At 39.4% G+C, this 12,685-nt stretch overlaps 1 protein-coding gene across 1 annotated transcript; it reads right to left on the bottom strand.

Moving 5' to 3' along the window:
* Window positions 1–1,488: 1,488 nt before the first annotated feature.
* Window positions 1,489–9,449, bottom strand: FGG (fibrinogen gamma chain). The gene is made up of 10 exons (XM_028520461.2): window positions 9,266–9,449; window positions 9,121–9,165; window positions 8,747–8,930; window positions 8,545–8,638; window positions 7,029–7,159; window positions 6,588–6,721; window positions 5,475–5,659; window positions 3,778–4,055; window positions 2,216–2,385; window positions 1,489–1,709 (listed from the first exon to the last, which is right to left on the bottom strand). The coding sequence occupies exons 1-10, from the start codon at window positions 9,341–9,343 to the stop codon at window positions 1,695–1,697; spliced, it is 1,314 nt and encodes a 437-aa protein (XP_028376262.1). The 5' UTR covers window positions 9,344–9,449; the 3' UTR covers window positions 1,489–1,694.
* Between the last annotated feature and the right edge of the window lie 3,236 nt (window positions 9,450–12,685).

The following is a 12,685-nucleotide window of genomic DNA, read 5'->3' on the forward strand; positions in this document are numbered from 1 at the left end:
TTCATAAATGTTTCCATGTTCATGCTCAGATATAACGCTTATTATGCAGTCATTGCTTTCTATTCCATTGTACTAATAAACTACCTTGATTGTGCATTCTTCCACTGCTAAATAATTTCTAAATTTCCCACTGTCATTAAATGCATGGCTATATTCATATTTCTGAGATCTTGTGAAGTTATTTTCTTTTTCAAAAGTAATTCTCGGGCTAAATCACTATCATATTACTGCATCAAAACATTAAGATTTATATACTTATTCCTATGTATGACCAAATTGCTCACCTAAAGGACTTTACAGGGTAGACTGTGTGCGTTAAGAGTTTGGAAGCAGTTTGGAGCATGAGGAGGTGGGGGTGCGGCAAGGGTGGGGGCACAATGAAGGGCAGGAAGAAGGTGAGTGCCATTATCCCGGCAGGAGATGCTGTGCATCCCACCTAGCATGTGGCAGTGGGTATATTGAAGGAAATGACTATAAGAAATATGCTGATGGATTTGACAGACTTGGTGACATGGGGAGGGAGGAATAAGAAAGACCAGGGGATGAGTTCTTGGTTGTTTGGAACTTGAGAACTGGATGGAATAGAGCAGGTCTGGGAGAGAGGAGGATAGTACTGTGCGCTGTGCCCCCAACATTCAGCACAGTGTCTAGTGCAACAAACACATTCAGTAAATGTTAGTGCTATACACTCTTCACAGGTACATGCATCAATGGGTGCTGCAAACACTGAATAAGCATTCCTGTTTCCCAAAGTCTCACAGGTACTCAGTTGTGTATTTACTTGAATCTCAATAGGATATTTTAAAATCAAGACTCATGAGAACAAAGAAGTGAGACGATTAGGACAGAAATTATGGAAAAGAAGGGAATCCAAAGCCAAACCTCAGGATTTCAGAACAACCCAATCCTCCCCTCCTAGAATTAGTCAAGTGCTTCACGAGGTTAATCTTATGGCGGTTTATACAGACTGAAGAGTTCCTTATGGAAAGTCGGTGCTCCCTCATCTCCGGCTGCTAAGAACTCAATATCCCTGGGTTCAGAGTGAAGCCAGGGCTCCACTCCACTGACCTCATTGTTTACCAGGGAGGGACTGAGCGGATCTTTGCCTAAAGCTCTCTGCTCTGAGTTCCCGCCCTTTCAGAGTGCCTGCATCTGGCCTGGGGGTCCGGAGCCCAAAGGGTCTGCTGGGAGAATTTCCCAACAGCCCGCATGTCCCGGCTGCACTTCAGGGGCTTTGAATCTTGTTATGTGATTATGACTTGTGCTTGGTTTTCATATCAAATTTTGTCGCTTTGGGTTACTGTATTTTTCTGTGTTTCTTTTATATCCCCTGGAAGGAAAAAGCCATGATTTTTTTTTTTTTCATTAACTCCCCAACAGGCAGGTATAATGTTTAGTGTAAAGTGAACTACTGATGGTTGCCCAACTGTAATTACTAAATTGAAGAAGAGTGGTGATTTTTATGTTCAATAAAAGGTACCATGTATGTAATCTTAGGAAACAAAAGTTTATTGAAATGGCATGTAGATAAATTATCACCAGCATAAAACTGTCAGTGGAGTTTTCAACCTGGGTTTTTGTTCTCTTAAAACGAAGTGAGGCTTTACAAGTCCATTGTCCCATATGAAAAATATTACATTTATCTGTTCAAATAAAGTCCTTTTGAAAAAGTAAATCACTTTTGAAATGGTCTTTTACACGTCTCCAGCCTATGACCAAAACAAAAATATATTAAAAAGATATAATTGTCTCCATTTAAAAATAATTAAATAGAAAGTATTTAAGATAATACACATGGGAAAATACTTAGACATTGGAAATGCTAGAATTTACTCTTATTTTGCTAGCATATACTAAAAACATTTAAGACATAATTTTTAAAAGTCACCAAGACAAAACAACATTTGATCATTAAAATGTAAAAAAATATGGCATATATACCTAGAAAATATACAAAATGTTATTGCATGAAATGAACAAATTTTAAATAACTCTGAGTTCAGTAATTTGGGAATACAATCCAAACTAAGTTATAATTTCCATTTAAGGCTTAACATTCTGAATAAAGACAAAACTGATGAATATGGTGAGAGAAAATGAAAAGAAACTTTCAGAAAAGTTTCTGAAATGTTGTGGGTTAATGGAAATGAACACTGATTTTCAGTGTGAAACTCTATTCGTCATACTCTATTTCAACATGGTGTTCCGGGCTGACCTGTTTGGCTCCCCCAAGCTGGTGCTGCTGCCCTTCTCCGATGGTGAGTCTGTTGAATGGAATTATCTTCATGGTGGTTTTCTTCATGGAATACCAACGAGACTTCCAAGTGGCCCAAATAATGCCATTATCATAACCATTAGGAGTAGATGCTTTTGAGTAAGTGCCACCTAAGACAAATTGTAGACGGTCATATCATTGCTCCTGCATTTCTGTACCTCAGAGAGTCTGTACGGAACTGTCACTTATGATGCCCATTGTCACATCAAATTTATAGTGCTAGCGACTAACTGAAAATACCCCTAAGGAGTCCTGAACTCTCCCTTTACAATGAAAATAAAAGGATTCTGAAACAACCCCTTAATCCTGTGTTACACTTTCTAGTTACATTCATTCTTTAAACATATTCCCTACGAAAAGGGCTAGAACCCCAGTTTCCCCAGTTTGTCTCTCTCCCTGAGTGTGACCATCTGGAGTCAGCTACTATGGACCATCTTTCTGTAAGTAAGTTGGAATGGCAGGAGTCACAATTCCTGATCAGATGGTCTCAAGTCACCTGAAAACACCGTTGTGCTGGAAAGTATGAGGGACTTTAGAAAACGGTTCCAGAATGTCATTTCACATCTCCACTATAAAGTGGAGATTAGGTTGATTGGCCTTCTTCTTGTCCATGGGCAGCAGATCTCGGGTAATTTTGTAACAGAATATCTGGGTCCAATACCGGCCATCAACATGGCTACTCTGGTTCATATGGATCAAGCTCCTTCCCTGAGAATGTCTTCCAGTTATATGGTTTGTAGATGCAAAGATAAATTAGGTTCTTAAAAAAACTTGTGAAAGCCAAAAGGTGAATTTAAATCATTTTTAAAGAATTTTAAGGCATCTACTGGCTAGGGCAATGTCCTGAGGAGGTTAACGGCTCATCTTAATGGATCTTCTAGCAACAGTAGGGCTTCCTCACACGTAACTGTTGTATAATAACAGGAGTTTGTCAGGAAGTAAAACCAGTGTTCACAAGTACTCCAGCCTTAGCGCAAACTATAGCTTGCCTTCCCCCATCCTAAAGTAAGGGTCTAGACTCTTAGGCAGGACTCTCCTCCTCTCAAGCTCCCCTGGACTCCTGTCCTTACCAACACCTCCTGCTTTTTACTCCACTCCTCCAGACACCAGTTTGCTGCTCACTGGTTATATCTGATACACTGCTTGTGTGTAGCTGAGCCAGGCTAATGTGTTAACTAGCACAAATATGGCAATGTTAGTCCACCCAGATCATAGATATGGTAAATCTGAAGGAGATACCATAGTCCCAAGTGTCAACTCTAATGGTGGTAATTTCAGATGCGATGACAAACCACTGGCTCTGTTGCAGCAGGTGGAGTTCTTACAGAGGGGCCAGTTTGAGGTATAAGCATAGTTATCCAATTCTGGTATAAAATCAGGAACCATATAATAAGCCCCCTAATATCTTTACTAATTATTTCTCATTTCCTTTTATCTATGCTTACCTTTTATAAAAATATAGACTACACATTAACTCATGTATCTAAGGAAGAAAGTCATACCTTGGTAATAGTTTCCATTGAGGTGACCAGCATGACACTTGTTCATCCACCAACCAGATCCGTCCTGTTCAGCACAGTTACCATCAAACTTATCATTGTCATTGTCCCAGGTACTGAACTGCATGCCATTGTGGGATGTGAAAAACTTGTCACTAGGATCATCACCAAAATCAAAGCCGTCAAAGGCATCCCCAGCATCTCCACCGATGAAGTAGGCATATGTCAGGCGGTATTTGTCACTCTCAGGTCCCACCTTGAACATGGCATAGTCCGCAGTACTAGAAAGAAATAGACACATAATATCTTGAGCCTCTTTAGGGATCTCAGAAGTTTCCTCTCCTATAGGACAATTGTTTGGAATTTTTAACTTTGCTTCTTAAGTCTGAAATGCGCTCACTGAATGAAGTCTTCTGCAAACTTGGCAAGAGGCAATGGCTGCATCAGCCAGTTCAGAGCTCATCAGCACCACCCAGAATGGTCTAGAAGCTTTCCTGGCATTTCAATGAAAACTAAAAACTTCAGCCATTTTAATGCTTTTTGCCTATAGGATCCTATTATCAAATGTGTGGATGAATGTGACTGATTTTATATTTTCACTTTCATCTAAGTGGTTAGCATTGTTCACACAGTTATCATAAACCACAGTAATTAGCTGGCACTGAGTAATCATTAATTAATGTGCCAAATTTAAAGGAGCTACAGCCCCTTTAGCTACTCACACAATCCGAAGGATGAGTCTTAAAGGGACTATTTTTTCCCAAGGTAACATGGTAGTAGCAATCAGGAGGGCTTCTTAGAATGTCACGTGAAAGAAGGGGGCCCTGTGTGGCCCACAAAACATGAACTGGGGGAACAGAGAGAGATTCTTCCTTGGGAAAAAAAATATGAATGAGGGCCAGAATTCTATGGAGCTCGGGGAAGATTGGGCCTTGGTACATGAACAGGGATTTCCAGAAAATATTTAGCTTCTTCCTGGATCTCCAGTACTTGCAAAATGGAAGATGTTTTCACAGGAACAGATGTGCTGACTATGGTACTCTCCAGGTAAGATTTTCAAAAAATAAAAATATGTGTTTGGACACAAAACATATTGCATTATTTCATAAAAAGGGAGTTGGGTATTTTTCTGAATTTTCATTAGGTATCCAATGCTCAAAGCCCCCAGATAGCTCTGAGCATAGAGGGGGATCCACCTCACTAAAGGAGCCAGCTGATTTAATTTTAAGGTAGTCGGGAAATCAGAAAAGGCTGGATTCACTTTTCAACCATGATAGCCTTAAGAAGACAATCTGTAGAGTCAAACTACCTATGTTCAAGTCCCACCTTTACACCGTCATAGAAATATGACCTTGGGAAAGTTAATTTGTAAAATGGGAGTAATAATATTATCTGCTTCATGAAAGAGTCATTAGGACTAGATTAAATTATAATTTCATGCTTGGTTTCTGATAAATATTAAGTGCTCAGTAAATATCAGTGATTATTCTGTACGCTTCTAGGGTGAGTAGATTGTACCAAAATACTCAGATCCATCTCACATAGGATCTATCTCTTTGGGCTGCCCAAGAACCCAAATGGCTCCTGGGGGAAACAGCTGGCTGCGCTCTTTGCATCTGCCAGACTGGCTTTGCCATTGATCTGTTGATGGCTGGAGAATGCACATCCCAGACAACAAGAAGCCCCGTCTCCAACAGTACCTGGTTTTGCCAGTCCAGTCCTCCAACTGCACTCTTAACGCATAGGGGATGGTAGATTGTGTGCTTATCAAATGGATCTTCTCATTTCCCAGCCAAAATTCTGTGGTGTCATCGGGAGACAGATGTCCAAACCCTTCTTTGTACTGAATCCAGTTCTTCTTGAAATCCACACTGCCATCGAGCCTCTGATCACACAAGTGCATAGGCAAAAGGAAAGAATGGATGATCCACGCACATAAAGCAAACGTTATAAACCCTTGTTGAAAATATGGACAGTACAATCCCATCATTTGTTAACTAAATGGCTTTGGGCAAGCTGCCTTGGTTTCCTCATCTGCCAAATAAGAATGATAATGCTTACTTGTTAGGATTGTTACGGGATTACATGAGACCATGTAAGAGAAATCCTTAAAGAATGCCTGGCACATGGTAAATTCTAAATTAGCGGTAGTTTTTAGAAGACACTTGGAGGCCTCAGAACTTCAGCCTGAATGTGCTGATTTTTGTATTGATGGTGGAAAGGTCAACTCATTGCTCCATCTGTCTGCCAATCAGAGGTTCCATCAAACATGCCCTCTGGGCTCCCACTGCAGGATTAGTTGTAACCATGGCCAGAAGTAAACGGGAAAGGATTGCAGAAGAGGCTGAAGACTGGCAGAGAGGAAACAGGGGGTCCTATCTTGGAAGAGCCCAACTTTATCCTCTGCGGGACATTATTTTTTTGTAATTGGCAGCCATAGGTCTTGATCTAAGTGATGAAACAGGTCCTTTCTAGGGTTTTTTTTTTTTGTCATGATGATTCTGTGACTATGCGGTATCATGTGTCTACAACAGCAGTGACCGCGGAGCATAGAATCAAAGCACAGACTCTGAAACCAGACTGCCTGGGTTCAAATCCTGACTCCGTTACTACTAGTTAGTTGTATGATCTGAAGTTACTTTACCTCCTGTACCTAAGTTTCCTCCTCTGTAAACAGAGGTGACTGTTGTGCCTACCTCACAGGTAGCTACGAGGACTGAGTTAATGTTCACAAGGTATTTAGAAAAGTATCCAGCATAAGGCAGATGCTTATATAAGCATTTATTAAATACACATAGTGAGCAAAAAAATACCTTCTGAAGCACAGTCCATCCATTTCCAGATCCATCAATTTCACAGTAGACTAAGAACTGCTGCTTAGCTTTCAGAGGTTTGATAAAGTAAAGCCCACTCTGTTTGGCCCCTTTATAGGCAATATCTTGACAATCTGAAGGAGAAGGAGAAGAAGAAGAAGCGTTTACTATGGTTCGGAACCCAGGTAAGACTGTTCCAGCCTTGAACATGGGCTTGCAACAAGTTGTCAACTATTCATTTCCCATGAAGTTTTCTGTTACTTCTCACATATCATTCCTTTCAAACTACTTTTAGCTACTCAAAAAAAGTCAAAGCAATTGGACATTTTAGATTTCATGACTGGGCACTTTCAAAGTTATTCCTATATGTTCCAAAACATGAAATCTTTTCTTGCTCTATTCACTTTGATGAAGGTGACCCCATATCAATCTGCCGCTTACCTTTTCCTGTTATATCAGATATTTGCACTGTGTCTCTGCAAGGTTCCTGACACTGAGCTTCAAGCTGGACTACTTTCTGCTTCAGGGTAGCGATCTTCTGATTATTTGAATTATATATGTCCTGCAAAAATCTATAAGCAAAAGAGTGAGATAATAGAGAATTCCCTTCAGAGGTGTAACTTTGCATTTTCATTTAAAATTACTACCTTATCTTTTGGAGAATTACTTTCTGATGGATTATGCCATTCCTTGGGAAAACTCTACAATGCTGTTGCTTCATTGAGGGGAGTTAAAATTCTAAGCTGTCTTGAAAAGAAGATAACAAAATCCTTGTCCATAAACAATGCCATTGTCATTAAACAGTGGGCATTCTGACTTTTGCCTGGTGATCATTCCTCAGACTGAATATTCTCGGGGAAGAAAAGCCTCTGTTCATTAATTCACATGCGCTGAATTATGCTTTTCACTGGTGAATCTACTGAGGACCTACTTAAGGTCTGTAATCTATAACTTACATGGGGAAAGGATGTGGGACATTATCTTACATATAATAAGACAACAGACACTTTCCCGACCTTCTTAATATTTCTGTTTACATGGTTTTGGGAAAAGGCCGGAGGAAGTATAAACCCTGCATTTGTAGTTCTCACAGGGTTGCTGTACATACTCAGAAATGAAACAAAACCGTCTACAGACTATTGCGTCTTTCTGTGAAGAAAGATGTAAAAAGTATTTGACCACTCTTTTTCTCTACTACACCTTGGAAAGTTTCTGCATGCTAGCTTTTTCAGCTTCAATGACAGGTAATAATAATGCAACTTATAATGTTACTGACCAAGGCCCTCTCATACCAGAAAGAGGAGAAACCCCTCCTAGGCCCTTTCTCCGAGGCCACCACTTATCATTATTTCTTAAGCTGCTTTGAAAACAATGTAGAAATAAAAACTGAGGAAATTAAAACTGTCTCCGAGACTCTATGTTCAGGAAGTTAATGAGTCTCCGGAAGTTGTTACTAAAGACATTTTACTTTCAAGTGAAGGGAGGAGAGTATGTGATTGCAGGTTCATTGTGCAATGACGACACAGCTTTATCATGTTTGTTACACTTCGCTTTTTAACTTCTGTAGCCAATGTCCTTCCCATGCCTCCACTGGCTTATCTTTCACCTGCACTTAGCTGACAATCTTATAAAGAGAATTTTAGTTTCTGCACCCAAATTCTCATTTGAATTTATTTTGTAAGACAAATAAATTTTTTTGGGGGGGAGAAACATTTTGATAAATACGGTCATAAGAGCATTTGAAGACATTTAAAATCCCCTTTTCTCATATGATTGTTAAAAAGCAATTATAACCCAATACAATTCACATGGCATTAAAATGCTTGCTGCACCATGTTCCAGATGGCCAGGTGTAATGCCACTCAGATATTAGAAGTGGAAAAAATTATTCCCCCGGAAGTTTGCAATATAAAACCTCAATCACTCTTGGAGAGCAAGTTAAAACAGAAATGCATACCGAATACTTGACGCATGTGACAGAATCGTTTCTTCAAATTGCAGAACCTCTTCCATTATTTTCTTGGAATTCTTCGTGGCGCTTTCCACACCATCTGTAACAGAGAGAGACAAACATGCTTAGGCAGATAGAGGCAGCACTAAAACAACAGCAAAAGAACTTTACAAATTATTTTCTCAGTCAGTATTGTCAGGTTCCTCACTTGGTTTTGGTGGCTCATCGGGATTAATGTTGACTTGGATTGTCTTGATCAGTTCTTTGGCTTCTGAGGTTTTGTTTTCAACTTGACTTAGGATGTCCTCCAAGGACTGGAGATTCTTTTCTACTTCGTTTTGGTAGTTAGACAGGAAATCTGCAATCCCACACATAGTCGGGCAATAGCTACCCTGCAAATTCAACAACAAAGTGGTTTCAAATCTTGATCCAAGCTGCACTTAAAATCTATTAATAAAAACAGGCAAAAGCTAGACTATGTTAAAAGACTTTAAAATGCCAAATAATATTTGTGAGAGAATTCCTTTTATTCCTCTGCCCCTCTGCAGCCCAAACACAGCAAGAAACATAGAAACTACTTACAAATCTTTCATCTAAGATGCAGCAGTTGTCTCTGGTGGCAACATACTAGAGGAGAAAAATAGAGAAATTTCACTAGTTTGCATATCTTTTCTTATTTTTCAGCTCTCCATTGAAAACAAATACACCAGGTGGAGAGCACACTTACAGCGAGGCATGTTGAAGAGAACAATAGAAGAGTGTAGAAGTAGAGGATTAAACTCCGGGGGTGCAAGGGCCAATTCATGATGTCAGGTGCTCTGTGCTCCAACCTTGTAAGTATGAGTACTGTGGCCTCTCTGGCTCCACTTGTCCCTTTATGTAAGCTCTGAGGAGGCCCAGGGCTGCCACTGGCTGGAGCTGGTCATGGGGCCTTCTTACCTGGAGGTGGGGTATGTCTCTTTTCCCTCATCCCGGCCCCCACCTACACTCTGTTGGGTTCCCAGATTTTGCACAACAGTTTAAGCTCCTCCTTTTTTGGCTCAGTTCAACCTTTCCCCTCTGCAGCCAATTCATCTGCCACAGCAAGTGAGGGAGGGACACCTGGAGAATTGCATGATGCAAGCTCTTCCAGTATGTGGCGGGGAGAGCAAACACCAACACCTGACTTCCACCAGAACAAACCCAGCCAGTTGACCTCCACCAGAACAAACCCAGCCCAACCCTAAGATGGAGACTGGTGTGATAACCCAAATTCCTGAAAGCCCTCTCTTAGCCCATGGATTAGGTCACCTAATTATTTTTTAACCTGTGGCTGTGGCAAGAGGAGACTTTGCTTTCTATCAGCTCCCAATTTATTAGTATTCCCAAAACAAATGACCCTGGAAATATAACCCTGCCCTTCTGTGTTGTTATCTTTTTTCTTTCTTGTTTTAAAAATTGAGCTGTAACTGGCATATAGCATTATATTCATTTTAGCTTTACAACATCATAGTTCAGTACTTGTATATGCTGTAAAATGATCCCCATAGTCAACATCCATCACCACGCCTCATTACAGATTCTTTTCTTGGGATGAGAACTTTTAAGAGCTATTCTCTTAGCAATGTTCGAATATACAATATAGTATAAGTGTAGTTACCATGCTGTATATGATATATCTAGTGCTTACTCCTTTAGCAACTGGAAGTTTGTACCCTTTAATCCTTTTCAGCCCCATGTTGACCATTCGCATAGGCTCTTAGCCCTTGAGCTCACCTCCCCCTTGTCTTACAGCACTGGAGGGCAGGGCACCACACTGCCACAGGGGAGCCTCTCAGGAGCCTCCTTTGTTTTTCTGAGGTTTCATCTCCTCACCTCAGGGGAAAGCCTGGATGCAGGAGGTAGGGGCGAGAAAAAATGCACCTTCCATCTTGTGACTAGAAGCCTAGCTGGAGGAAAAGGGGTAAAGGAGCTACTAGGGAAAGACCAGCCTGTTGGCTCTGCCCTTACAGCTTCCTGGTATTTTGGGAAAACACATTTGTCACCATCTCTTGTTGATAATCTATAATTGTGTATCAGTGCTGTTATTAATATTCCTAGTTTTGGTTATCCCTCATTTCCTCCCCTGAAACCAAGCTTACTGCAGATTTTGGTTAAATGTATTCGTAAGAGAAATATGTCTAAATTGAAAGAAATGCTAACACTTTAATTCTAAATCTTTACAAAAGAATATTTAAGTTTTGACTTGAAGCAAAGTTAATGTTCCTACTCAGTAATTAATTAATAATTATTATAACAAGGTGAACATATCAAAACCAGATTCGTGGCCTTTTCTCTCCTCTTTAACAGTTCTTCTTGCTGACTTATCCGTTATTGCCAATCACATTTAGTGGACCTCTGGCCAATTAAAGTCCATGAACTTCCTCATTTTTATTATCTACTCATCTAATGAGTTGTCAAAGCTTGTTGTTGAAACTGTTTTCACGGTGGCACTTGCATTTTACTCCTTCTTTCTATTTCCATTGCCACCTGCCAGAGGAGGCTTCCTATTTCTTGTCCAGACTGCGTGTCCACCCTGCCTGCTGACTGACCCCCATTCCTCCATGCCAGTCCCTTCCTGCTCCAAGCTGTCACCCTGCTGACAGAGTGGTTTTCCTATAACGTAGCTTTGCTTATGACACTCAGCTGATCAAAAGCCCCCCTATCTCCCACCATAGTAAATGTAAACATAGTCATTGTCTCTTTGCTGTGTTTTCCCTCTTGATTCTGTTTCCTGCATCCTCTAGTCTAAACAAATGGAATCACACAACGTTCCCTTAACGTGGATTGTGGGATTGTGTTTTCCTTTTTATATGGGCCACCCTCTGCTTGGGTTGCCTTTATGTGCACTCCTGCATCTCTGCCTGTCAAATTTCTATACACCCTGAAGGTCCTGTTTCATGATTCCTACTCCCTCCACAACAAAACCCAAAACTCTGCAGGTCAGCTCTGCCCCTTTCACAGCATTTCATAGCATTTGTAGAAACCTTGTTTTATACACACACACACACACACACACACACACGCGTACGCGCACACGCACTATGCACCTCATTAGATGGTAGTTATTTTATGGCTACCACACCTAGCATATAGCAATATTTAACACTCAATAATGAATTGATGATATTGAATTGAATTGGGCTGAAAATAAGCCTTTAAAGTTTACTCTTCTAATATCTCTCAAAACTTTCAAATGAAAAATACATGACTTTGGCAAGGATAATTATGTAAAAGTAAATAAATAATCAGAAAGTAGCTATTGATAAGGTGAGTGTATAAAAATTACTAATCAGAAATAAATAGCCATCTTCTATAAAAATAAAAACCATTTGGAATATAATGGAAGAAAAACATCACATATAATTTCAACCATACAAATACAACTAGATAAAATACCTAAGGAAAAATATAATAAGCAATAAAATGAATATCATTAACAATTCCAAACAATGCTTTAGGGTTATAAAATAAAAATTGGAAAAATAAAAATCATGCTCTATTTCTAAATAAAAAGAATCAGTAAAAATTAATATTCTAATAAAACTATAAAAAAGACTTTTTTCTTCTTACTTTCTCCTTTTTAAAAGAGTTAGATTAGTTATTTTCAAAACTCAAATTAAAAAGGGGAAAATCATCTCAGAAAATTCTACACAAGAAGAATGAGGACCAAAATATCTGTCAAATATGAAAACATATTGTAAATCCATATATTTTAAACAATGTGGTACTGGTCCATATTAGGTAGATAAGTATTATCAAGATATTGGCCTAAATATTCTTGATGTTTAATATGATAAAGTTAGTATTACATGTCAGTGAAGATATTAGAAATTATTAAGTATATGGCATTAGTATGGCATTAGAACAACTAGGAAGTTATCTGGGGAAAAAAATTAAGTGGCATGCATATCTAACTTCTTATGCCAAAATAAATTACAGATTAAATAAACATTGGAATATAATAGAGAATCCACAAAATGCTAGAAGAAACTATGAGGAAATCATTTATAATATTTGAGCATGGAAGGTGTATCTAAATACGAGATGAGCTCCCAGCAAAGATGACGAATTTTGACCACATTATAAAAAAGCCTTCCTAGCCAAACCACCCTTCTCCAAAGAACTC

This window comes from Phyllostomus discolor, chromosome 8 (genome assembly GCF_004126475.2).
Source record: "Phyllostomus discolor isolate MPI-MPIP mPhyDis1 chromosome 8, mPhyDis1.pri.v3, whole genome shotgun sequence".
Classification (NCBI taxonomy): Eukaryota; Metazoa; Chordata; class Mammalia; order Chiroptera; family Phyllostomidae; genus Phyllostomus; species Phyllostomus discolor.